The following is a 23,611-nucleotide window of genomic DNA, read 5'->3' on the forward strand; positions in this document are numbered from 1 at the left end:
TGATGCTGATTTGTGGAAAGGTTCGGTCCAAGATCCTTGGTTCGGTCAAGGTTCGGTTTCCAAAAAAATTGCAAATTACACAAGTCGAAATTCAAAACAAAACAAAATAATCGATTTTTCAGATCAATCTTGAGTTTTCCAAATTACACACATATAATTCTCTATAAAGCCATGATACGATTGATTCAGTGATTTTGCTCTTTGATAACTTTGATGGTGCAAAACAATTGAGTCAATCATGAGTGAGGTATGATTACATATTCAAACATAAAAAATTAATTTTTCTGTCAATAGGTTTTCAATTTTGGAGTTCTTATTCCAAATACTTTGTTTTAATCGTTTTAATCATTTAGGAGAACGTGCAGGAGTTGAAGGAGCGCGGCAACGCGTGCGTCAAAGAGGGAAAGTTTGAGGAGGCTGTTCTGCACTACACGCACGCCCTGTCCATCGAGCCCGGCAATTTCTCGCTGCACAGCAACCGCTCTCTGGCCTTCCTCCGGATGCGCCACTTCTTCCTCGCCCTGCAGGACGCTGACGAGACCGTCAAGCTCAATCCCACCTGGGCCAAAGTCTATTTCTTAATCTTAATGTCATAAATTAGTACCTATTTTTAAAAATATTTTCCTTCTTAGGGCTATTTTCGGAGGGCGGAGGTGCAATTTGCCACCTTCCACTTTGCAGAGGCCCTTCAGTCGTACCGGCAGGCGCTGCTACTGCAGCCGGACGATGCCTCCATTGCTGGGGCCATCGCAAGGACCACCCATGAGTGCCACAAGGACAAGAAAGGTGCATCCCATAATAATCCTGAAGTTTTGTTAAATTTGAAGAAAAAGATGATTGCAAATTTAATTTCTTACTAAAATCTCAAATGTCACAAAATTTATAATTTTTTTAAGCCCAGTGGTTAGAATGCTTGCATTCTAATCGGTGGGTTCCTTGGCCGTCATGGGATCAATGCTCAGCCTGGGGCTGTTTGTGGAAACAAATAGCCTCTGGTATGCGAATCATTGATAACATTTCGGCTGACACGTCGGGAATTTGGGAGGTATGTCGCAAGCTGTACCGACTCGCACTCGGAGGTTTGCCACGTTTCCTCCAAGCCACAAACTGGAAGAACTCGGCTTGTGTGGCGAATGCCTGCGTTTCATCACAAGTCCTTTGTGGCAAGGCCAGGGCAAGGTCTCAAGGGGGGTGGGGGCCCATGCGAGCACCACCAAATCTGCTAGAAAGCCCCCGAACAAGGGTCAGGGTGGTTGGGAAGCACAAATGTGCTAAGGGTGCTCGACTTCGGCAAGAGACCGACCCAATAGCCTTATAAGCTCATGGGTGCCATAAGCAAAAATAGAAAAAATAATAATAATTTTTTTTAAATAAATTTTTTAAATTAAGTTGATTTTTTATGTGATTTAAAAATTTAAACCAATTTTTCTCTTTTAAAGCTGACGACCAAATTCCATGGCTCGGAGCTGGCATCGGAATCATTCTCGGGGTCATCATTGTGATAGCAGACCAAATTGCCACAGCCAAACCGTCCCTTTCGGTAATCTAAGCTATTAACAAATACAATTTTTTTAAATCATAGCATTTCAATCATAGCATTGAAAGCTTAAATATTTTTACTGTTTCCCAATCAAAAAATAAATATTTGAAATATTTAATATTAATTAGAAAAAGATGATTAATTATTCTGACTTGTTCCAACTTTTGGGGTAAAATAAATTGAATTTACATTAGAATTTAAAATTTGATGAACATTGAAATACACCAACATTAAACATATTTTTAACTTTCGAAATTTCCCCTTAGGTAAACATTAAATTCCTTTTTAACTCTAGTTCATTTCCACGTCCAAGCTAATTTTCCTGTTCACTTGAATCTTATTTATGGTATTCATTCAATTATCGCCGAACTTCTAATTAATTAGTTTTTTCTGCAGCACCCCATCCTGATGGTGCTGACGACAATGGGGGTGGCGATGGTGGGATATGCGTTGGCGCGCGGCTTCCGGCACTATGTCAAGTGCCAGCGGAAGGCGTTGCTTGAGCCGCCGCCAGACCTGTCCGCGCGCCCGCACCCTGAGGACGAAGGTGAAGATGAGGAGGTGCCCGAGGGCAAGACCCACACCCCCCGCTATTCAAAGGCACAGGCGCGGCAGCGCTTCAAGAAGGGCAAGAGCAGCTAAACCCTGAGTGAGACACGTGCACCGCCTGCGGCCTTTCCTCACTCCCGAGGTGTTCGGGACATCGAGTTGGGACTCGACCCTGACCTTTCTTAACCTGCGTCTCAGTTTGGACCAAACTGATGATGTGATTCCGCTAGTTTTGTTTAATGTGATCTCCTTTTTTATTGCCAGAGATAGTCTCTGTCAAAGTTATCAATTGTGTTGTGAGTTTTAACTGGAAAATTAAAAGCAAGTTATACAAAACTGTTTTTCTTTTAGTCTGCGGATTATAGATTTATTCAGGTTATTTAATATTATGATCACAGAAACTTCCACGAGAGCCCATAGTTATATAACCCAAGCGTTCCAGCGCTCTAAAATTAATAGTTCGTAAAGCAAGAATTTGCAACCAAGGAAAGAAATGCACTGCATGTTCACAATTTATGAAAATTAAATTATTTTTAATAATCATACCACAGTCCCCAAGGATTTAAAGAAAAAAAATAAGGCATTTTTTTTTCATAAAATACAATTATGTATTTAATATAATTAAAGAAAATCATTCTAAAAAATATAATTTTAACACTAAAATTAAAATAGATTTGTTCAAAATAATCACAATAAACCGCAATAAACATTTTCGTCATACAATTTTTCGAGGGAAAACATTTTTAAAATCTTTAAAAACAAAGTAAAACTTTGGAAAAAATCATATGTCATATATTTTTAATAAAGAAATTTCAAGAGAGTTTTAATTTTCAAATATTCTTTGACAAAATTTTTTTTAAAATGTTAAAGTAAATTAAAAATCTGGAAATTTCCCATAGTTAAAGTCTTTAAATACAATTCCTAAGGAAAAAATTCACTTCGCTGCTAGCAATTTTATTTTTCTTTTGCCCGGAGCAGAGCTGAAGCGGGATTCCATGTCTGTAAAACTTCACATTTCACAAAAATTACGGTATCACAACAGAAAATATAAATTAACAAAACTTCACATCGGGTTCGATAACCTTTTAACCACTTTGAAAAAGTAAAAATTATTCACCCTTGTTAAAAATTAGTAGATTCTGCCTGTCTAGAAGAATCTTTTTGCAAGTAATTTGACAGATTCAATCCCACTTGTTGCGCCATGCCAGCAAAAATGGTTTTAGGATCCGCTAGTAGTTCAGACGGAGCAGCAAGTTCTGCAACTCTGCCTGCGTCCATAACTAAGACTCTATCCGCGTCCATTATTGTGTGCAAGCGGTGAGCAATGGTGAAAACGGTACAATGCGCAAACTTCTTTCTTATGGTAGTCTGAATGAAATTATCCGTTTTGGGGTCAACGTTGGCTGTTGCCTCATCCAAGACAAGGATCCTGTTGTTTCTAACAATGGCTCTTGCCAAACAGACCTAAAAATTTACCAAAGATTAGAATTACCTTAACAATATTAAATAGTTTTGTAATAAAACATTACCAGCTGTCTCTGTCCCACGCTAAAGTTGCTGCCACCCTGAGACATTTTAGCACCAAGTCCTCCTGGCAATTCTGCAACAGCTTCTTTCAATTCAACTTCCTCAAGGGCTGACCACAAATTATCGTCGGGGAACTCATCAAATGGATCAAGATTTTTTCTCATTGTTCCCGAGAAGAGCACCGGTTCCTGAGGGATGATGGAAATATTGGCTCTCAACTGATGAAGGCCCAATTTTGCTGTGTCAATGTCGTCGATCACAATTCTTCCTTCGCAGCAATCAGCAAGGCGGAAAAGGGCAGAAATGAGAGACGACTTTCCAGCACCAGTGCGGCCGACGACGCCAATTTTTTCACCAGACTTGATGTTGAAGGTGATTCCTTTCAGCACAGGAGGGTCGTTTTTGCTATACCGCATGACTAGTTTGTCGAAGTTGACATTACCCTTGCTAGGCCAACCTTTGCCTGGATCATCCTTGGGGTTTGTCTCGAGAGGTGGTTCCGCTTCCAGATTGGAGAATTCCAGCACTCTTTCCACAGATGTCATTTGGTTTTCCATCTCTGCCGATTGTCTCATGCCCCACTGGAACATTCCAGTTAGTCCAAGAGCTTGGGTGATGGCCAAACCAACGTTGCCACCAGACGTCTCGGAGCCGATGAACAGGAAGCTCAGGGTGACAATTGCAATGTAGATGAAGCAAATGAAGTCAAGCCAGTAACCAAACGAGCGGCTTGTCGAGATGAAAAGGTACCATGCTGAAGAGTGCAAGTCTTGGTGGTTGTCGAACTGTTCCGCAAGAATTTCTTGTGATTGGAAAGCCCTAATTGTGGTTATGCCTTGAATTGACGCGTTCAGGTGAGAAAAAACAGGACTCCTGGTCACACCTTCCAAGCGTTTCACGCTTCTAGAAGTTCTCAGGTAGATGACTCGAAGGAAGTAGAATAGAATGGCAATCACAAATGTTGGAAGCAGTAGCCAAACATTGACGATGGCTACTACCACAATGATTCCAGTCAAGGCCAAGGCAATCTGAGATTAAAAGACATTAACATTTATAGGCCAAATTGATAAGTTTCTAATCTAACCTGCAAACAATCAATCATAGCCGTTGGTAGCAGTTCGTCAATGGCACCCATGTCCTTTGAAAATCTGTTTAGCACTCGTCCTGCGATGTAAGATAAATTAAAATCAAATATTATGTCGAGCAAAAATCACCTGAGGGATTTGCATTGAAGAAGGCCATTGTTGCTCTGGTGATTGAATTGAACATGCTATCATGGAGGTTCACAGACGCCCTCATGCAGACTCTGAAGAATAGGAATGTTCTCCCTAGAGAGAAAACAATCACACCCACCATCAAACCAGTGAAAATGAAGATTCCATTTTCGGTGCTCATCCAGCTCATTTCTGAATAGTTGAAGTCGTATATTGACAAGTAGCTTCTTGGCACAGATGACTCAGTTGGCTTGACTACTTGGGCTTCCTCCCAGTTTGTCCTTTAGAAATATTGTTTCGTCATATATTTCAGACTGAGGCACCTTTTAAACTCACCAAAATGACGTCCAGTAGTCTGCAGCACTTCCAGCAACTTGTGCTAACGTGAAAACACTGAACATGAAAATAAGCTGGAAGTAACTTCCCCCTGCACTTAGGTACTGCCCATAGACTTCTCCCGAAACTGTTCCCTCCGTCCTGATTTCTGCAACTTCTTCAGGTCCTTTGCCCATCAGTTCCTGAGATGAGCTGACACTCTAGAATTAAAAGGGGAAAATATAAATTAATGCTTTTAGAAGGTTTTCACTCTTACCATCTTTGACGACTGCCTAGAAAGTTTTGAAGACTTGCTAACGCTGCTTTTACTTGATCCTAAGCTAATGTTGTCTCCATCTTGATCTTTTCCATCATTATCGTCCGCAGCTTCCTCTTCTTTTTCCTCCAAAAGCTCAGCAAAGTCGAGTCCACTCTCTTGGAGATGCTGGTATGTTCCTTGGGCTTCTACGTTTCCCTAAATTTAAAACCCAAGACTTGAAATTTGTTCTTGAATTATGTATTAAAAAAATTACATTCTTGAGAATTATTATATGGCTGGCTTCATGTAAGTACTGAAGTTGATGAGTGACAAGAAGCACAGCTTTCTTTTTTAGGTACCCTTTAATACAGTCATCAAATAAGTGGCGACCTACATGCGCATCAACAGCCGATAGAGGGTCATCCAGAAGGTAGACATCTGCTTTTTTGTAGACTGCCCTGTAAGTTGATGGCTGATACCAAAAACAATTTAGAATCAAAGCAATATCTACCTAGCAAGTGCCACTCGAGCTCTCTGCCCACCACTCAGAGAAATTCCTCGTTCTCCGACCACGGTCTTGTCTCCATATGGGAACTGAATGAAATCCTTTTCAAGGGCACACACCTTGACAACCTCCTTGTATCTTTTGGCATCCCAAGGCTGACCAAAAATGATGTTTTGTTTGACAGACCCAGCAAAAAGCCATGGCTCTTGGGCTGCATAGGAGACACTGCCATTCATTTTCAAAGAGCCAGATTTTAGAGAAAGCTCTCCCAGCAGTGCGTGAATCAATGACGTCTGTAAAAAAATTATTCAATACGCGAAAAATAGTTTATGGAATTGCTACCTTTCCTGAGCCCACAGGGCCAATAACAGCGACGAGTTTGCCACGAGTGAGACTCACTGTCACATTGTTCAATGTTGGCTCAGTTATTTCATCGTCCCATTTTGCAACAGCGTTTGTAAGTAGAATGCCATTGTTACTTTTGTCTTTGCCATTTTCTTGATTCTCTGCCTTCATCTCTTTTGCTACTTTTTTATTATAGTGTTCTGTCTTAAGCTCGTCTAGCATAAAGAATGTCTGGAATAGTACAAGTCAGATTGTTTTTATTTGGTAAAAATAAAAAAATATTGAAATCCTAACTTATTGGTGATTTTTTATAAATAAAATTGCAAAACAAAATTATTTTTTTCGTTTTACATCAAAAAAATTGAATAAAATTTGAAATTATTGAGAGTAAAAAACATGAATTATAATAGTAACTTGTTAAATTTTACGTTTCAAACACAATGGAAATTAAAAAAGACGAACAACTGCTTTTTTATGTTTGAATTAGTTATTTTTAAAGAATTGGGGAGCGGAGCAAAAAATTTTGGAAATTGAATGAGTGCGGAGCGATGAGTTTTCTAAAAAGCGTGAGCGGAGCGGGGAGTGCTAAACGTCGGAGCGCGTCATGTTGGAAAAATTTAAACAAACTAAAAAATAAATCCATTAAAAATCATTTATGATGATCACTTTAATTACCTGCAATCTTCTGAAGGAAACAATGCACTCTGCAAGCTGGGAAATCCCTTGAGGGAACGAAATTGTCATTGTTTGCCGAATGATGTTGTAGTATGCAGTTATGACAAAAACCTAGAAAAATCAATTAAGATCTAATGTAAAAATATGTTGAAATGTTACTTTCTCAGCAGTAATTTCCTCGCCAATAAGAACATAGACCACAATTGTGATAAAGATCGTAAATCTCGTAATGATCATAATGAGGGATAAGAAAATGCCTCTAATGTAAGAAGCGTGTCTAATGTGCTTGATTTCCATCCTGTAAAGAAGAGCTGATAAATTACTTAGAGACATATTTTTAGACATCAAAACCTTCGAGCCACAGAAACCAGTTTAGCAAACGGTTTTTCCCAAGTATACATTTTGATTACTTGAATTCCAGATATGATCTCATTCATAAGACGTACCCTCTCATCTGTGCGCTTTGCTGTTTTAGCGCGGAGTTCAGAAGTCTTTTTTCCAAGTAATCCTAAGCAACTTAAATAAATAAATCCCTCCACAAGAAGTAAAATTATGATAGAAATTTACACACCTTGCAGAGGGATTGTAGCCAGGAGAATCGCAATGCCAATGAACACGGACCAGCCCATCTCGAGGTACATTAAACCAGTACATAAAATTGTTTCAATAGGTCCGATCCAAAGAAAATGTAAAAACATGGGTGCAACGTCAAATCTATTGACATCGTTAGACAATAGGTTAACCACCTGACCAGCAGTGGTTTGACTCATTGCTTCGTGACTAAGGCGAAGGGACTAAGAAATTGAATAAGTTAATTTTTTTAAAGAAAAATTGTGAAATTTCTTACTTTTCTGTAAATTAACGAACAAGTCGCTACCCTGAGTTGCATTCCAAGGTGAATCACAGCCATCATGTACGGATGCAATATCATAACAGCAAGTCCTGAAGATATAATTATGCCTACAGCATAGAGGTATGCGTTTTCCAGCGTAATTCCAGAGTTGGGCCCAGAAAAGTAGCGAATTAGGCGCCCAAGAAAGATAGGCTGGGAAACCCTGCATTGATGTGATAAATTGCATTAACTCTAATAATAGTTGCATTCAATCGTACCTGATGACCATTTCAAGAAGAAACAGCACTATTCCCCAGGCCATATATTTCCAACCAAAAGTTTTAAAGGCTGCTTTGAAGAAGCTTGGCGTTTTATTCTTTAATTTTGCCTTTTCTTTTTCTTTATTCCAGTTCCTATAGAAAAAAACAACCATTAAATTAAAATAAGCTGTTTGAGTAAATTTTTCACTCACTCTTCCAATTTATTGCCAACTCTGCCTGACTTGTGATCGTTTAGTGTAATGTACAGGTCGTCGACCTTCATCTCCTCTTTGTAACCTCGGGCAAAGACATAGAAAGTCCACCTTAAATTGTTTGTGTCAAACTTTGGTTTTTTTATGTTTTTTATTTCCTTACCAAAATGTAACTGCCGAGAGGAAGTTAGCCTTGGCCCTTGGATGGGGACTGGTTAAGGTCTTGCCTGCGTCCATGGCGTCCGATTTTTTTTATCAGCAATGAATTAAGCTACAAAAGTAGATATGGATTACAAGACTAAAACTTGTTTTAGTTGCATTGACAAAGAAAATCAAAAGCAATGGTGTCAAGGAAACAAATCAGATGACGTTCAGAGACTAAAATGCATTATGATTTTCAATTGGATGAGTTCAAAGCTCAATTGGAGAATTCGGAGAGAATAAAAACATGTGATAAATAGAAGAAATAAAAAGAGCAGAGCAAATTTATTTTTTACAGCGAGAGTTTTTAGATTTTAATCATTAATGTTTCTTATTCAAACTTTAATTTTTTTACTTGGCCAAGAATTTGATATTTTAAGTATTTATAATATTTATTTTCTTAAATTATATGTTAAACACCAAAATATTTTAATGAATTTTACATCAAAATCTGCAATAAAGAGCTAAATCTAAATGAGCAAATAATTCTTTGATAAGGTAAAAAGCAGCCTGGGGATTTTCACGTGTCTCAGACGCCAATTTGTAATTAATTTTGATAAGATTAACTGGTCAAGACTGCTTACAAACTGATACGCAAAGAGCTACTAAGTGGACCACTCAGATCATTCCTCAATTGTTTCAAATCAGTGTACTCATCAGGCGATGCATATAATATATTATTATCAAGTTATGATAGTGCAATGTGAAAGACTTAATGCTCCCAGTAATCCCAGTGTGAAGTTCAATAATAATTATTCTAGATGTTTTAAGTAAAACTTATAGCGGGCGGATTTAAAAAAAAAAGGTTGATAAATTCTTCAGTCAAATGAAACTTTAAAAATTCCAAATATTTTCTGCTATTAATTATTTTTATAGTGACTACATCACATATTGAGTTTATGAAAATGGAGCTATGGTGCCTATAGTTAATATTATAATCGTATTGTACAATCAGTTCCTTCCACAAAGCCGCACAAAGCTGATAAAAATTCACACTATATTATAAAGTAACATGGTCTCATTGAAATATATCAGTAAAAAATGAAAAAATTTAGAAGTAAAAAAAAATATTTACCAACAAAAATTAATAACCATATAGCTATAAATGAGAATTTTAAGGTAAGCACTTCATGAAAAATTGAAACTGCGCTAAACAGCGTTGAAAAATGAAGGAAAAACAGCTGACTGATTTTTTCATCCAACAAAATTAAGTTTTAATTTAGAAAATAAAAAACACATCTTTTTTTAATTATATCACTGTGGCATTACTGTAGATTAATTTATGGATTGCGTCTGAAAATCAAAATTTAGGAGGGCTGTAAATGAGTAATGTGTAGCATAAAAATTATGACATATGCAATAAAAAAATGAGTTATTGCAGTTTGATACTTACAAACAGATTACGGACAAGAGCGCAGCCTACACGTAAAGACCAATTTCATATTGGAGAATGATTGTGATGGCAGAAAATGCCATTTTTATCAACCGCCAGCAAAAATCTGATAAACGCTGGAACGTTGATTTGTGCGCTGTCCAATCCGAATCAAAGAATTTTACTATGAGTATAAAGGGTTCCACGTTAGACTTATCTGTCTTGGCAAATATTGCAATATAGAAAAACCGTTTAGGGTGTGGCAACTCATACAATTAATTGATATTCATTTTTTAATAGATTAAGATCGCCGGCTTCTTAAAACTCAACATTTTTTCCATTAGGCAGTAAAATGAGCAAATTTTTAGTGTTTTTAAATTTTTTATTGTACTAATATTTTTGTCAGTTCTTAACCTAAAATCTCTTTGTAAATATGTCGTCAATCTAACTCTGAATTTATTTTTGCTTTTATAGTATAGCCCCGCTATATACTTATATTCAATTATTTTAAAAAGACAAAAAATTGCAATGAGATGTAAACACGAATAAATAATTTGGCAACTTTTTTGTCTTTTTTATATCGTGATATTCGTGAGTTAAAATTTGTCTCAATTATTCTAATGATGGCTGCATCTTCATCATAATATTTTAAAAATTTAAAAGCATAATAATTTATGATCAAATATTATTTTCTGCGCTTCCATTTATGCAAACAGAAAATAATAAACTCAAAATGAGGTTTACTTATAAAAAAAAGTCTCTTATATATCTTTAAACGTTTTAAACAAAGCAATACTTACTCAAAATTTTTCTCTGTAGAGAATCACTTCTCCCTCTATTGCCATTTTTCCTTCCTTCATGACCTCCAAAAAATGCAAGATCACGCAGTTTTGTTCAGTTATATCCTGCAACATACACGCAATTCATTGTTAAAAATTTAATGTTATAACAAGAAACCAAATTTTTTATTAAATAGAAAATTTAATTATAGGAGAAAATTACCAAAATTACAACGACACAATAAGTGCAGCTAGTTATATCTCATATATAGACATATTCTTATGTGCATGTGTATAACTATCATATATTTTTTAGAGAATTTAAATATTTTGTCATATAAAAATTAAGTACATACAAGCATTCACCATTTCCAGGAAACAGCGCTACTCAAATTTGTACAATATATTTTTTCCTTATGATTGCTACTGCATAAGAACATGATAAAAGTACTCACACAGGGTTAAAATAAGTTTGCATTGGACGGGTAGGAGATCAGGACGGTCGACTGACGACAGCAGACAAGTTATATTTTAACCAATATTTTAAGTGGTACAAAGAAAATATTTACACAGCAATTCGCAGCAGAATCCAAAATAATGAATTTTCTGCCCTTTCTCTGTGATCAGTATTTGACTCACTCATTTCACAATCAAAGGTAAAATTGTGAAATAAAATTATTTAGCTTTTGATGGTTCTGATGTCTTGCTGAATAAAATAAGCTTTTCTTGCCGCACTTTTCGAATTCCTCGGATCAGCAATCATGTTAACGTGCTGAAGTGAAAGTGCAGTCAATTTAGAGAATCAGCACACTGAGCTGACACTAAAATGATGCCGAAATTAAAAAAGGAATAAGTCATGTCGCTGCCGGGCCGACCGACCGACTTTACGAAACCTCTTGACTAAAAGGGGGCGTTGCCAAAGCTAAAAAGTAAATAAACAACACCATGCTGCACGCTTTTGCTGTGGGTCTCGCTCATTTTTCTTCTGGGTTCTAGATTGTTGATTGATCTCATTTGGAGCCTCTGGTGTATAACTTCGTCTTTGCGAATTAAAGCCTCCTTTTTTACTACATAAAAGACACCACAAAACAAAATGCGGTACGCTCAGTTGGTTATGGGACCTGCCGGTTGCGGAAAGGTATTTTTTACGAAACATGCATATTTTATTTTTGTTGCATTACATACTTAATTTTTTCAATTCCAGTCGTCATATTGCGCAATGATGCTGAAACACGCACAGACGGTGAATCACACAATGGAGGTGATTAACCTTGACCCTGCCGCAGAATACTTTGACTACAAACCTATCATTGACATCCGAGACCTCATCAAGGTTGACGATGTGATGGAAGATGAGGATCTGCACCTGGGCCCCAATGGAGGTCTAGTATTTTGCATGGAGTATGTGAAATAATGTTTTTAAGTTTTTAAATCATTGTTATAATTATTCCTAGGTACATGATCAAAAACACAGATTGGCTCGAGGAAGCTGTCGGAGGAGGAGCAGATGATGACTACCTCCTATTTGATTGCCCTGGACAGATTGAACTTTACACACACATGACTGTATTACAAGAATTGGTAGAGCTGCTTCAGAGGCATGTATTACTTTAAATAATGAAAAGTTATAAATTAATTTATTTTTCTTTTCGAAGATGGGATATTCGGGTTTGCGGAGTTTTTCTCTTAGACTCCCAGTTTATGGTGGATGGAGCTAAATTTTTATCAGGAACTACCGCAGCCCTCAGTGTGATGGTCAACCTTCAAATACCCCACGTCAACCTCCTTACTAAGATTGATCTTCTCACCAAAGCAGCCAAAAAAGAATTGGACAAGTAGATTATTTAAAAATGTTTATTTCGAACAAATTAATATAATTAATATTTTCTTTGCATAGGTACCTCCTTCCTGACACCGAAGAGTTAATGGGAACCATGGAGAACACAAGCAAGTGGGGTCAAAAGTACTGCAAGCTGACTGAGGCGCTTGGAAATTTAATAGAGAACTTCAGCCTGGTGCGTTTCATTCCTCTAGACAGGAGGGACGAAGAAAATATTGCAGACGTTCTTCTGAGCATTGATATGGCCATTCAGTATGGAGAAGATTTGGATGTTAAAACAAAAGACTTTGAGTGCCCTGATCCAGAGGATGACGACTAAGAAGATGAACATTGTACAAGTAATTGTATTTACAAATAATATTTATTTTCCTTAAAGTGCGTGTACTATAATTTTTACCAAGTCATGCCCATCTGCCGTTGATTTTATTTAATTTGCTACGGCTTATTTTGTCAAAAAACAACAAACCGGCAGCTCTCTCAATCGACTCCGGGGGAACCTGAGAAAAAATAATAATATTGAGCTGTGGTCAAGAATTTAAGATGAGAAATTACTTGAAAAACGTTTAGTGGAGTATCATCTTTAATCACAGCATTTGGCATAACATACGCTTCCATGTCCAATTTCTGGTTGTCGCTCTCCATCACAATAACTTTGAAAAAATGCGTCGGCACCGCTACATTGTTTTTGCCTATTACTTGATACTTGATGTAGCTTTTCCCATCTGCCTCAAGTCTGCAAGGAAGACACTTTAGATAACTAAATAAAATTTAAAACAAACTTAATACTTGGGCAAGTACAGTGGCCCTGTGCAGACGTAGACGTTCCTGTAAAAATGAGTTAATTTTCGAACATGCATTTCCAGCCTGTTCCACGAATCTCGATTGAATCCTTTTCCAACCTGTGGTGCCATGTTTGAAAGTACAAAGGTTTGGTCGCAGTGCTGTTGGTTAATTCTGTGGTTTCCTGCTGCAGCCATATGTCCTCGATCATATCCACTTCCTTTATAATCCGCGTTAGTCGATCTAAAATTATCTGGATTACCAAAATCCAATTATTATTATTTTTTTACCTGAAGAACTCGTGAACTGATTTGTCTTCATAGAATTCACACTTAGAGCGGTCAACGGCTGGGTTTTTCTGGACCGACTCTTTATTTATGTGTTCAAATACCCAATTTGCAACTCGATTTCTTTTGTCGTAAGATAAAACGAAGTCATCCATAGATCTGATGTTGTCGAGACTAGGAAATCCAAAACGCATGATCTGTAATAAAACTTCTGCATTAATTTTGCTAGAGCATTTTGCATTGTCTAAAATTTTGTAACCTCCGATCTCGGTTTACAGCCTTTGGAAGAGTTGATTGTGGTGGAACCGGAGTAGCAGCTGAGACGGTGGAAAAAATAGGGAGACCGGGCTTTTGAAATTGCTCTTTTATTTTGTATCTTTCAGTTATCATTCCACCCAGCCAAGCACTCATGCCAACACCGGCAAAGGTCATTATTTGGGTTAGCCGAGACATGATATGAAATTGATATAATTATTTCACTTTATTCTTGATTCCAGTGGGAATTTAAAAGTCCTAAAAATGATAATTGTTTATAATGTAACACATAAATGACAATAATTATGAAGTAAATGTTTTTTAAATATAAATTAAATTTAACGTACGTGTTATTAATTAATTAGAATAGAACACCAAAAAGCATCGACAGATAATGTAATTTTCATTTATTTACAAAACACAGCTGTCTCAAACCTCTTTTTCGGCGTGGACACGCCCCTCTCATCGCCCATGTGCTCCCATCTCACGCCGCTGTGTTGTTTGTTGAAGTGGGATCTTTTAAAGCCTACTTAACTTAAATTGCTTTCAAGACCCCGGAGGATTCCGAATCCTCTTGTTTGTGAAAAAATGGAACGTGAAGTAGAATCATCATTGTCCGTTTTGAACAATCCATGGGGAGACGGTGCGTCCATAAAATGCCTCATAGACACGTGGAAACGGAGCCAACTATTGAGTAGAGCAGTAAGTTTCTAATTTATTTGCTTTGCTAATTTTATAACTAAATGACTTTCCAAAGGATCACAATACTGTCCAGCCTATCTTGACAGCCATCAACAAAGCAGTTGCATCTCAAAATGATAAGTATGTACAAACATAAATATCTTTTTTATATTAAATTATAAAACAGTTTTTCTGATTTGAATTTGAACTCTTATTTTTGTCAGGCTAAATGGGTTGAGGCTCATGGTTCAGATTGCCAAGGATGCTTCTGACAGTTGCTTGGCCGAAAATGGGGCTGCTTTCATTCAGCAAGCGTCAAGATGTTGTGACAAGCACAACAACCTCAACGTCAGAAGCTACGGTCTTCTCATAATTCGTAATGATTTATTTAAATCAGTGTGATCATAATTATCTTATTTCAATCATGAATTGCAGAAATTCTCTCCAAAAGAGCAGATAAGTTCCCAAACATGATCAAAGCAATCACTGGCAGTGCGGTGCCCCAGGTTGTGGACTGTCTTAATGAACCTTCACCAAATGCAAGTTGATTGTTTATAAATCCATAATATATTTATTATTAATGATGTGATATTTAAAAACTTGCAGCTAAAACTACATGCCTGCCATGCACTTTCCAGTATTTTCAACAGTTTTTCCAGCTCTTGTGGCTCGATCAAAGTAAATTGCATAATATTTTAATAACTGAAAACTGACTGTAAATTTTAATTTAATTGCTATTCCCTCAAGGCCAACGTGGAGAAGAGGTTGTTGGAAATTGTAGACAATCTGAACACTGGCGGCAAAGGTTTGCCGATGGTTGCTGCGAACTGTTTTGCCAGTCTACCACTGATTGGAGGTGGCGGAGTGGCTCAGCAAGGTCATCAAGCAGCATTTGTTCAACTCCAGAAAAAGACCATTGGCTCCATGCATTTAGAATTGGACGCACTTTATGAAGGAGTCCAGGAACTGCCTACGGTAACATTAATTTACATTTTTTACGCTCAATTTTAATTTACACATACTAGAGCTTCCAATTTAATGCAATTGGCGACCTTGGCTTGTTGCCAGTCAAAGCTGTGCAGCCTTCTGTTCGGTTGCACAAAATTGAGAAGAGGATCAAGTATTTGAGTTACTACTTGAATGCACTCCTGATGTAAGTTTTGACTTTGTATCATCAAAAAGTGCTCATTAATGTTAATGTTTACATTTTATAGACGGCCCATGACAATTCAAAAGAGTGTTCTTGTTCAAGATATTCTTGGATTAGTTTGTAGAGCTTTAGGTGTGACAAGCACAAGTTTAGGGACTGGCGAGTTATTAGAGATGCAGGTTCTTCGAGACTTGATTCCTGCCGTGCACAGTTCTTTCTTGAGTATTCTCACAGCTCTTATCTCAGTGTAAGTTTGTGATAGTTGAATTTTTTAAGGTCATATTTTAATTCATTTTTTTAAATCAGGAGCGGAACAAATCTCTTGATTTACCAAGAGACATTTTACCAGCTGCTGAAAAATTCCCTTGCTTGGACGCAAAACAAACAGCAAAATGTTCCGTCAACAGGGTATTTAAAAAAAAAATAATAATTTATAGGTCTGATTACTATTTCTGCCTCTTGAAATTAAGATGTCTTCGTAAATATGCTTACGACTGCCTGGATTCATGGTTGAATGAAATGAAGGGTGCTTCGGGATTTGAGAGCTACGCAGACGCCATCATGCCTCACTTATTGAATGACATCACCCCGGAAAAAGTAGCGGTTGTCCTCAAGGTGATTATCATTAATATTAGAATATTTTTAATAGGTTTTATTTAATCTTATGAAAATATTAAATTTCAGGTTGTTAACAAAGCAACAAAAAGGAAAAAGGGCAGAGCTCCCGCAAAGCCAAGTATTTTTCAACCAGCAATTGATGTCCCAAAAGTTGTGGAAAAAAGCCTCTGCAAGGCTGCTTTGGAAGTCGTAAATTCCATTCTGGTTGTAGCTGGAAATTTGATCAAATCTTCTCACCACAAGGTAACTATTTTAAAATTACATTTTATCAATGAAAATATTTAATGTCATGTTAAAACTTTTTAGACACTGCAAACATTGGTCGTAGGATTGTTAATTGATATTCAACGAGGACAGGATTTGCATAATCTTTACAAACCGATGGACTGTCAACTTCTACTGTACGAAATTTTGCAGTCCATGATATTATTCAGCCATCCACTGTGTCCACCTCCTACCATTTACGCCACAATGCTATTCAGTGCAGGACAGTCAAACCAAAACAAAAAAGTAATGATATTTGCATTACATTAAATAATTGATTTTTACTCTTTTACCTTTTTAGATTAAACGAGTTTGCCAACAAGGTCTGCAAGTAACTCACCGGGTTTCATTCCCCGTCTATCCTAGTATCGTGATGGAATCTGAAGTCTTAGAAGATTTGAAAGACCATGTCATGGCTCAGAGAGAAGTTGACGAAGATGATGAAGAATCTGTTGCATCTGGAGAACCAGAGCAAGAGGATGCGGAGGTTCCAGACGGGATTGGTGGAGAGAGTGAAACTGGAAATATCAAGGAAGTAGAGTTGGAAAGTTCAGCTGAAGGACCTGATACAAAGAACTTCCAAGACAAAGAAACTTGCAGAGAAAAAGAAGAGGACTCGGATCTTGAAGTTTTGGAGGAAATACAAGTAACAACAGTTGAAGATGCTGCGTCTGATGACAATGATCTCGAAGAAGAGCAAGAGGAAATTGTCGAGGAAGCCAAAGAAAAGAAGCCAGTAGTGCAAAGTAGTGTTGACCTAGAGGAAATAGAACTTTTGGACGAGCAGCCAGCAATAAAAAAGAAGAAGGTGAATGAGCCAGATTGCTTCAAAAACGACGTGGCGACCATGCTGGCGGACTTTATCGAGTGAATGGACATTTTATAGCATCAAGGTAGGATCATTTAAGTTTTTTAAATTATCTTGTTGCTATTTGGAGAATCAGAATTGGTTAATAATGAAAAAGTGGCATATTTTCAAACATAATCAACTACTTGATTTATTTGCATCTTTATACCTTTTTACATTCCAGTTTTCACTTGGTTACAGCCTTAAGAGAAATCCCAAAGTGTTTTTGTTGCTTGCTTTATTAGATGGATAGAGATATGTTTTCTTAATTTGCTCTTACTCGTGTGTGTGTGTGTGTAATTTGACGATTCGGCTACGTGTTTAATTTTTTTTTTTTTTTAATTTCTTGCATTCACACGGGACACAACTCTTCGAAAGGTCTCCACCTTGATTTCACATGTGTATTCTGTCTACTACAAACTAACCACTGAATACATTCTTAGACTCATGCACGACAGAAGAATTTATTTTGGTTTGCCACGCCGACGTACACATCACTACACTTAATTAAAACAACGGTTAATAAATCGATCAACACGATTTTGATTGGGATGCTTGGAACATGTGAACAACTCTGGCAATGCAACAGCAATATATATACTTTTCTTTGTTTTTGGGGAAATAATCTTCTGACGTTTCAACAGTGATAATGATTTGAATTGAATATCTTTAAATAGCCAATTAGTTTTAACACTTACAAAAATATTAGGAATATTTCACTTGTTGCCAATCAGAGAAGCGGAATAAAATATTATGGAAACCAACTGAACGAGGCGGAAAAATTTTTTCAATCATGTAATTTCGATATGCTATCTTCAAAACTTGTCTCATGTTTAGTATTTTTTTTTTAATCGTCCCCTCTGTTCAACAACTAACGAGCAATATGACCGGGACACTTTTTAATGGGGGATACGATTTTTGATACTTAAGTTTTGCCACCACAATTAATTATATTTATCTACAACATTTTCACAACCATTGATATAGAACTTCAATGAATGGGTCTTCTGAAGAATGATTTTTTCTCCAACCTGAACCTACTGGAGGATATTTCTTTTTCTCTGCTCGCTAAAAGTGGAATTGCGTTACTCTCATAATCTCCTGCTCTCTACTTTTTGTTATGAACGCCTAGTATGTATATTATTATTGCTTAAAGCTTTAAGAAGGCAGGCCAATTGTCATAAGTATTGGCAGTAGTAACAACAAAATTCCACATTCACTGTGTGTAATAAAACGCGTCTTGTTTGTCACCGCATACGGATATTTACATACTTTTTTGCACGGTATATTGCATTATGACGGAACTTTTTATCCTCGTCAAAAGTGCGTTGACCGCGGGAAATGTATTTCTAGCAGTATGCAAGTTTTGCGAGAGGGATTTTGAAGCACTGAGAATGAGAGGTAGAGGTCGAACGCTATAACAATCACCCAGAAAATGAAATTTTCGTATTGGATCTGATATGCGAATTTTTCCTTCAGAAAATAATAACTACGATGACAGAGCAATAAGCTAGTCGGATGAATCCCAGTAAAAACGTATTATATTTTCCCCTTTGCAAAAATTCGGCTGCTTCGTAACCCCAGGAGTTTTGCTCTTTTTGACCCTGCTTCTTTTTCCAACAAAATAATAATTAATTGTGTCCTAAGCAGACCTCCTTCACACATTCACGGAATAGATTTACAATATGTACACATCGCCAGCGAAACAATGACATTTTCTACGATGACACCAACAACGCACAGCATTTTTGGATAGATCAATATTTATAATTAACACATTTCTTTTTCATTAGGGAACAACTTTGTGAGGTATTCTCAGCGATAATGTTGAACGCAAATATTCGCTACATTAATGACTAGAGAAGTAGACTAGAATTGTTTATTTTTGTGAGAAGAGGAGTTTTTAAATCTTTGATTCGCTTTTCCTTTGCATTGTTGCTGCATTTATAGTGTTTTATAGTAAAAGATGATAATGCGCAGATAAAAAGGTACATATAAAATTTATAAAGATTTTTAATCGTAAGGCAAGACTAAGAATTGTTGCTTTTCGATTCACACATTCGCACGCATTGAAATGAGAAAAGGGTAAATATGTTATGTATATTTTTTTGGTTCAGTTTTCGCAAAGTTATTTCTAGATATGAGCGCAAGAAGATAATTTTTTTTTATAATTCGAAAAATTTCGTGTGCGCGCTTTCTTTGATAATTTATAGTTTTGTCGACACACGAGACTACTTGACTGCAAATTCAAGAGTATGGAAGACAGATTAGGGGGTTCATAGTTTTGGGACACACGTCGTTCTTCCACCTTACTTAAGTAGTGTTGTGCCGTATACTTCACTTATAGACTCTGCGTCTACAAGAGAGATGAAAAGGAATGTTAGTTAGTTTGATACACACACACAAAAGGCTTCTTAATATTTGGATAATTTTTTTGCTCTCGAATGCAAACTTCGTTCCTTGTTTCGGGTTTTTTTCCTTTCTTTCAAATACTATTTTTATGACTTGATGTGAGACAGAATTCGCACTGCTTTTAGAATAACTGCTTTGGTTTCCACGTCTCGCTCGTAAGATCGAGGAAATTAATTAAGTATGGCGACCGCGAACTAACGAAAAGAATTACGCCGTCTAAACTCAACATTCATTTTGCATACCACGTGTGCGCAGTTTTTTTTTAAGTTGAGAGGATATGACTTCTGCTGCGATCACTTTCATAGTGAGTCAAAATGCTCAAAAAATACTCTGAAATATTTTACGAATATGCACGAAATACCTGATTTTGATTAATTTGATACTATTGTATTGGTACATTTACCATCATTTAACTGCCGAGTATTAAGCGGAAAATTTCTTGATCCTGATTTATAAACGCCAGCGTTTTTGCTTTGAAATAGAGTATCTTTGCAAAATATTCAATAAATAGCGCAAAAATACTTTCGATTGGTAAACACGTAGGAACCGAATTAATTTTCCTGCTCAAATTATTCCTATGTGAAATCACAAACTGATCTTTTAGGCAAAAATAATTTAGTTATTTAAACTTACTATTTGGATTCCAATTTCTAGAACTGTGTTTTGTTTGTTTTATCACATTTTGTGCTTGATATTACTTTTCTGAATGCCAATTGAGGAGCACTAAAATCTAAATGGCAAAACTTGATCCAATTGTCGTGTGACGATTTCTTTCAGACAGATATTGATGCACAACATGAAAATAGCACAGTTTCGTCTGCACAAAAACTCTCTCTACACACAAGTACACACAGGGCAGTTGCATAGTCACAATCCATATAATTATTACTCTCGTGATTTTGATTAGGAGTGCTTTTATGATGTGTAGTGTGATTCTGTCAACTACTATAAAGTTGGATATGCTGCTCGGAACTTGGCTTCCTAGTTGGAGTCCTGGCATTGGCTCATGCCGACCGCTGAACCCAGCCTCGAGGTGCGGGGCTCAATTTCTAGCGACATGTTGTACAGTTGGTCATCATCCAGCAGGAGTGTTGGGTCCAGCAGGTAGTTTGTCACTTTGGCAATTAATTCAATTTTGTATGGCGTCTGCTGGAAGTGGCGAATCTCACGAATGACGTGAGCAATCTATAAAAATTTTTCTTTTGTTATAAGGATTTGTTTATTAGACAAAGAAATTGTAAAGCTTTTTCACATAAATTGAATTGTGTTGAAAAAAATAATATGAACTAAATTAATAAAAAATCAATTGAGGTTAAAAATTCCAAAAGAAAACAAATTAAATTTAAAATTTAAACATAACTGAACCAAAGCTAAACTGAATCGGAACAGAGGAACTAAATATTTGCAACTTTCTTCAAAACTTAAATTTATTTTTAAAAATTATAATACAAAATTACTTACCATTCTCATTTTTGAGAAGTTTAGCAAACCCTCATCAGTAAAGTTTGGTGTGCCTTCCTCAATAAATGACAGATCCGTCAGATACATGCCCAAGTATGGGATGCAGGGAGGGTCGCATCTGTGCAGAGCATCTCTCAGGTTTCTGAATCTGCCATCTGCGGACACAATGGTCTGCAGCTTTTCAATTGACTGCTTTGTCTGCAAATTAATCACGAATCAAAATATGCTCTCCATAATCCTTGACAAAAACCTACAGTTTTGGAAACTTTCTCCCAAGTTTTCTTCAAGCGAAAGACGGAGCTATTGGTGAACGCGGCGCAAATTTGGAGGACGCCGTTGAAGTTGTGCAAGCAGCGACTGATGTCAGCCACAGCCGCCCACTTCTCGATGGCTGCTATTCTGGCCGCCAAATTGTCCCTTCGAACGATTTCCGAGACGACGAGACGAGAAACCTCATTGAAGCGCTTGGTCATAAGCAGAATGTGGTGCGCCTTGTTTGCTTTGTCAGTCTTCATCCAAGCCTGACCAAGAAATTCTCTACAAAATTTAAGATTTAATTTAAATATAAAATTTAAAATTGTAAAAATAGTAAAGAGCATACTCGCTACAAATGGAGACGAAAATCTGATGGTCCAAGTAGGTCATTTGTTCAGCAATTTCCAGAGCAGAGAGGGTCTCAATGCTTTCCTTGCTTGGTGACTGCAATGTTTTGATTGAATTAATAAAATGTTTTGATAAGAAAAACAGGTTATGTGTAAGTTTAAATGTAAAGGAATGTAATTTTTTATTTTTGGGATGTTAATGTATCAACAAAATCAAGTCCAATGTAAAATGCTACATTTTAAGTAGAAATGCTTTTTTATTTAAAATATTAACCAACCTTTGGCGCTGCCAGCAGCCGTTCCAAATCCACCTTGACGTGATCAGGTTCCTCTCTGGTGATTAGTCTCAGCAATTGCGACGCTGCTTTGTGCTCGGCAGGCAACAGATTTGGGCTATAAGTGATGTCGTCCAGAAACTCAATAGTCATTGACTTCAGCCTCTGGTCCAACTCAAAGTCCTGAAATATTTCAGGAATTATTAATTAAAATTTTGACTTCCTTTCAATTGAGATCGCTTAAAAAAAATCATCGTACCTGAGCATGTTTGGACACCCAGTGTCTGAGGACGTTGAGCACCCGCATGGTGGCCGCCGTGGACATGACCGACTCCTTCCTGCGGTTTCTGTCTCTGCAGCTGCCGCGTAGACTCATGGCGTCGCCGACGCTGCACCTTGAGGCCCTCGGCATCACAGGCACGGCTGGCGTGTGGTCCCTTGGGTTGCTCGAGGCCGAGGTGGCGATGGCGAAAGCTGCCGCTGCGGAAGAAGTGCTCGACCTGGAATTTTGACTAATTTTCACTTTCAGCCGAGCAAGAACTGGAGACTAAAAGGTTCAACCCTGGGCTACTTCTACGAGTGCGCTTTTTCTTTGGAAAATCTTCTTCTTGTCAAAATGTATTTACAGATAATATAATACCAATCAGGCTAACATGCAACTGCATTTTTTGGAAGAAAGTTTACTCACCAGAGCGGTTCGTTTCCAATGCTGCCAGAGGAGAGCAGGCGCATTTGCACAAGGCATGATCAACATTTAGTGACAATGAAGTAACTCAACATCAGAGCCAAATATTTCATTCCAAAAAAACCGATGCAGTTTTTCAGTGAGTACTTTTTCTGAACTTTTGCAGAAATATTTGGCGAAAAAACACGCATGTTAGTAATTTTCCAGTCGAGTCAAAATTAAAAGTATTTTATTTTTTATTTTTTTTTTTTTGCTCAGCAGGGAAGGATTAGTATGTTCTGAAAGAACATTTATACGTCTATATTTACAGAAAGATTTATTTACAAAAGAGATTAGCACATTTAAATATTTTTTTTATAAATAGTAAATAATAACAATAATTGAAAGAGAAAAAAAGCACCGACAAATATAGAAAAGATCCAATTGGTTGGGGGATTTCCATTAAGTCAGTAAAGATAAGAAAATTACTTTTGAGAAACACACAAAACACGGAACATAACAACAACGAAGAAAGTTCAGAAATATATTTTGTTTGTTTAGTTTTGGTGATTTATGTGCTCGACTTGCTGATTAATGTCTGATACAGAACGCACAGCAGCAGTAACAAAAGTGGATGCAAAATGCAGCCAACAAAATCAATAAATTCGCATGGTTTGCCAAACGTTGTAATTGGTCGCTCACCTTCTCTGTGACTGACGGAATGAGGTGATGACCACACCGGCTTTACTCGACGTTTGTGGCGAGTCGTGCTGGAAACTGGCCCTTTGGGACACGGTGCCGCCGCCCTCGGTGTCAACCACAGACCTACGACCAGCGTAGTAACTCTGCAATAAAATTTAATATTCAATTGAAATTTCATCATTTAATCT

At 37.1% G+C, this 23,611-nt stretch overlaps 6 protein-coding genes across 22 annotated transcripts in view; 3 read left to right on the forward strand and 3 right to left on the reverse strand.

The window, feature by feature from the left end:
• The first annotated feature begins 6 nt into the window (after positions 1-6).
• On the forward strand, positions 7-2,479 carry LOC132202938 (uncharacterized). Its single transcript, XM_059630285.1, has 6 exons — positions 7-50; positions 123-247; positions 354-569; positions 633-786; positions 1,440-1,540; positions 1,937-2,479. The coding sequence occupies exons 2-6, from the start codon at positions 239-241 to the stop codon at positions 2,180-2,182; spliced, it is 726 nt and encodes a 241-aa protein (XP_059486268.1). The 5' UTR covers positions 7-50; positions 123-238; the 3' UTR covers positions 2,183-2,479.
• A 286-nt stretch (positions 2,480-2,765) lies between these two features.
• LOC132202929 (probable multidrug resistance-associated protein lethal(2)03659) lies at positions 2,766-11,482 on the reverse strand. 3 transcript variants are annotated; one of them, XM_059630269.1, is made up of 20 exons: positions 11,155-11,482; positions 11,041-11,091; positions 10,607-10,711; positions 8,397-8,504; positions 8,234-8,344; positions 8,040-8,174; positions 7,777-7,984; positions 7,501-7,723; positions 7,281-7,437; positions 7,089-7,227; positions 6,930-7,040; positions 6,252-6,485; positions 5,916-6,202; positions 5,679-5,862; positions 5,423-5,620; positions 5,167-5,366; positions 4,831-5,111; positions 4,701-4,780; positions 3,619-4,644; positions 2,766-3,553 (listed from the first exon to the last, which is right to left on the reverse strand). In XM_059630269.1, exons 4-20 carry the CDS (start codon positions 8,468-8,470, stop codon positions 3,212-3,214), a joined length of 3,990 nt encoding a protein of 1,329 aa, XP_059486252.1. In that variant the 5' UTR covers positions 8,471-8,504; positions 10,607-10,711; positions 11,041-11,091; positions 11,155-11,482; the 3' UTR covers positions 2,766-3,211. The 3 variants fall into 3 exon arrangements, with proteins under 3 accessions (XP_059486252.1, XP_059486251.1, XP_059486253.1); XM_059630268.1 differs by having other exon boundaries at positions 11,041-11,482; XM_059630270.1 differs by lacking the exons at positions 10,607-10,711; positions 11,041-11,091; positions 11,155-11,482 and adding an exon at positions 9,828-9,976.
• A 5-nt stretch (positions 11,483-11,487) lies between these two features.
• On the forward strand, positions 11,488-12,800 carry LOC132202937 (GPN-loop GTPase 3). The gene is made up of 5 exons (XM_059630284.1): positions 11,488-11,723; positions 11,790-11,986; positions 12,040-12,183; positions 12,241-12,420; positions 12,483-12,800. The coding sequence occupies exons 1-5, from the start codon at positions 11,679-11,681 to the stop codon at positions 12,742-12,744; spliced, it is 828 nt and encodes a 275-aa protein (XP_059486267.1). The 5' UTR covers positions 11,488-11,678; the 3' UTR covers positions 12,745-12,800.
• Positions 12,426-14,192, reverse strand: LOC132202939 (endonuclease G, mitochondrial). 4 transcript variants are annotated; one of them, XM_059630288.1, is made up of 7 exons: positions 14,095-14,192; positions 13,752-14,005; positions 13,496-13,689; positions 13,212-13,448; positions 12,978-13,158; positions 12,823-12,922; positions 12,439-12,740 (listed from the first exon to the last, which is right to left on the reverse strand). In XM_059630288.1, exons 3-6 carry the CDS (start codon positions 13,684-13,686, stop codon positions 12,827-12,829), a joined length of 705 nt encoding a protein of 234 aa, XP_059486271.1. In that variant the 5' UTR covers positions 13,687-13,689; positions 13,752-14,005; positions 14,095-14,192; the 3' UTR covers positions 12,439-12,740; positions 12,823-12,826. The 4 variants fall into 4 exon arrangements, with proteins under 4 accessions (XP_059486272.1, XP_059486271.1, XP_059486269.1 ...); XM_059630286.1 differs by having other exon boundaries at positions 12,439-12,922; XM_059630287.1 differs by having other exon boundaries at positions 12,439-12,922; positions 13,496-13,703.
• Positions 14,193-14,205: 13 nt separating this feature from the next.
• On the forward strand, positions 14,206-18,078 carry LOC132202930 (proline-, glutamic acid- and leucine-rich protein 1-like). Of its 2 annotated transcripts, XM_059630272.1 has the most exons (14): positions 14,206-14,449; positions 14,505-14,569; positions 14,653-14,804; positions 14,864-14,967; positions 15,035-15,106; positions 15,176-15,403; positions 15,454-15,581; positions 15,643-15,825; positions 15,885-15,986; positions 16,049-16,193; positions 16,263-16,439; positions 16,503-16,706; positions 16,762-17,353; positions 17,751-18,078. In XM_059630272.1, the coding sequence occupies exons 1-13, from the start codon at positions 14,336-14,338 to the stop codon at positions 17,329-17,331; spliced, it is 2,244 nt and encodes a 747-aa protein (XP_059486255.1). In that variant the 5' UTR covers positions 14,206-14,335; the 3' UTR covers positions 17,332-17,353; positions 17,751-18,078. The 2 variants fall into 2 exon arrangements, with proteins under 2 accessions (XP_059486255.1, XP_059486254.1); XM_059630271.1 differs by lacking the exon at positions 17,751-18,078 and having other exon boundaries at positions 16,762-17,445.
• Positions 17,588-23,611, reverse strand: part of LOC132202927 (ras-specific guanine nucleotide-releasing factor 2-like) — a 76,469-nt gene continuing 70,445 nt past the window's right edge. For 10 of the 11 annotated variants that reach the window (XM_059630267.1, XM_059630264.1, XM_059630265.1 and 7 more), the window contains 8 exons: positions 23,424-23,566; positions 22,746-22,766; positions 22,317-22,557; positions 22,061-22,240; positions 21,782-21,879; positions 21,435-21,717; positions 21,181-21,378; positions 17,588-20,904 (listed from right to left, as the gene is read on the reverse strand). In XM_059630267.1, coding sequence (XP_059486250.1) covers positions 20,701-20,904; positions 21,181-21,378; positions 21,435-21,717; positions 21,782-21,879; positions 22,061-22,240; positions 22,317-22,557; positions 22,746-22,766; positions 23,424-23,566 — 1,368 coding nt within the window. In that variant the 3' untranslated portion in view covers positions 17,588-20,700. The remainder of the gene's footprint in view (positions 20,905-21,180; positions 21,379-21,434; positions 21,718-21,781; positions 21,880-22,060; positions 22,241-22,316; positions 22,558-22,745; positions 22,767-23,423; positions 23,567-23,611) is intronic. The other variant, XM_059630260.1, reaches the window with a different exon arrangement.

This window comes from Neocloeon triangulifer, unplaced genomic scaffold (assembly GCF_031216515.1).
Source record: "Neocloeon triangulifer isolate White Clay Creek 2 clone unplaced genomic scaffold, ASM3121651v1 ptg000017l, whole genome shotgun sequence".
In the NCBI taxonomy this organism is placed as follows: Eukaryota; Metazoa; Arthropoda; class Insecta; order Ephemeroptera; family Baetidae; genus Neocloeon; species Neocloeon triangulifer.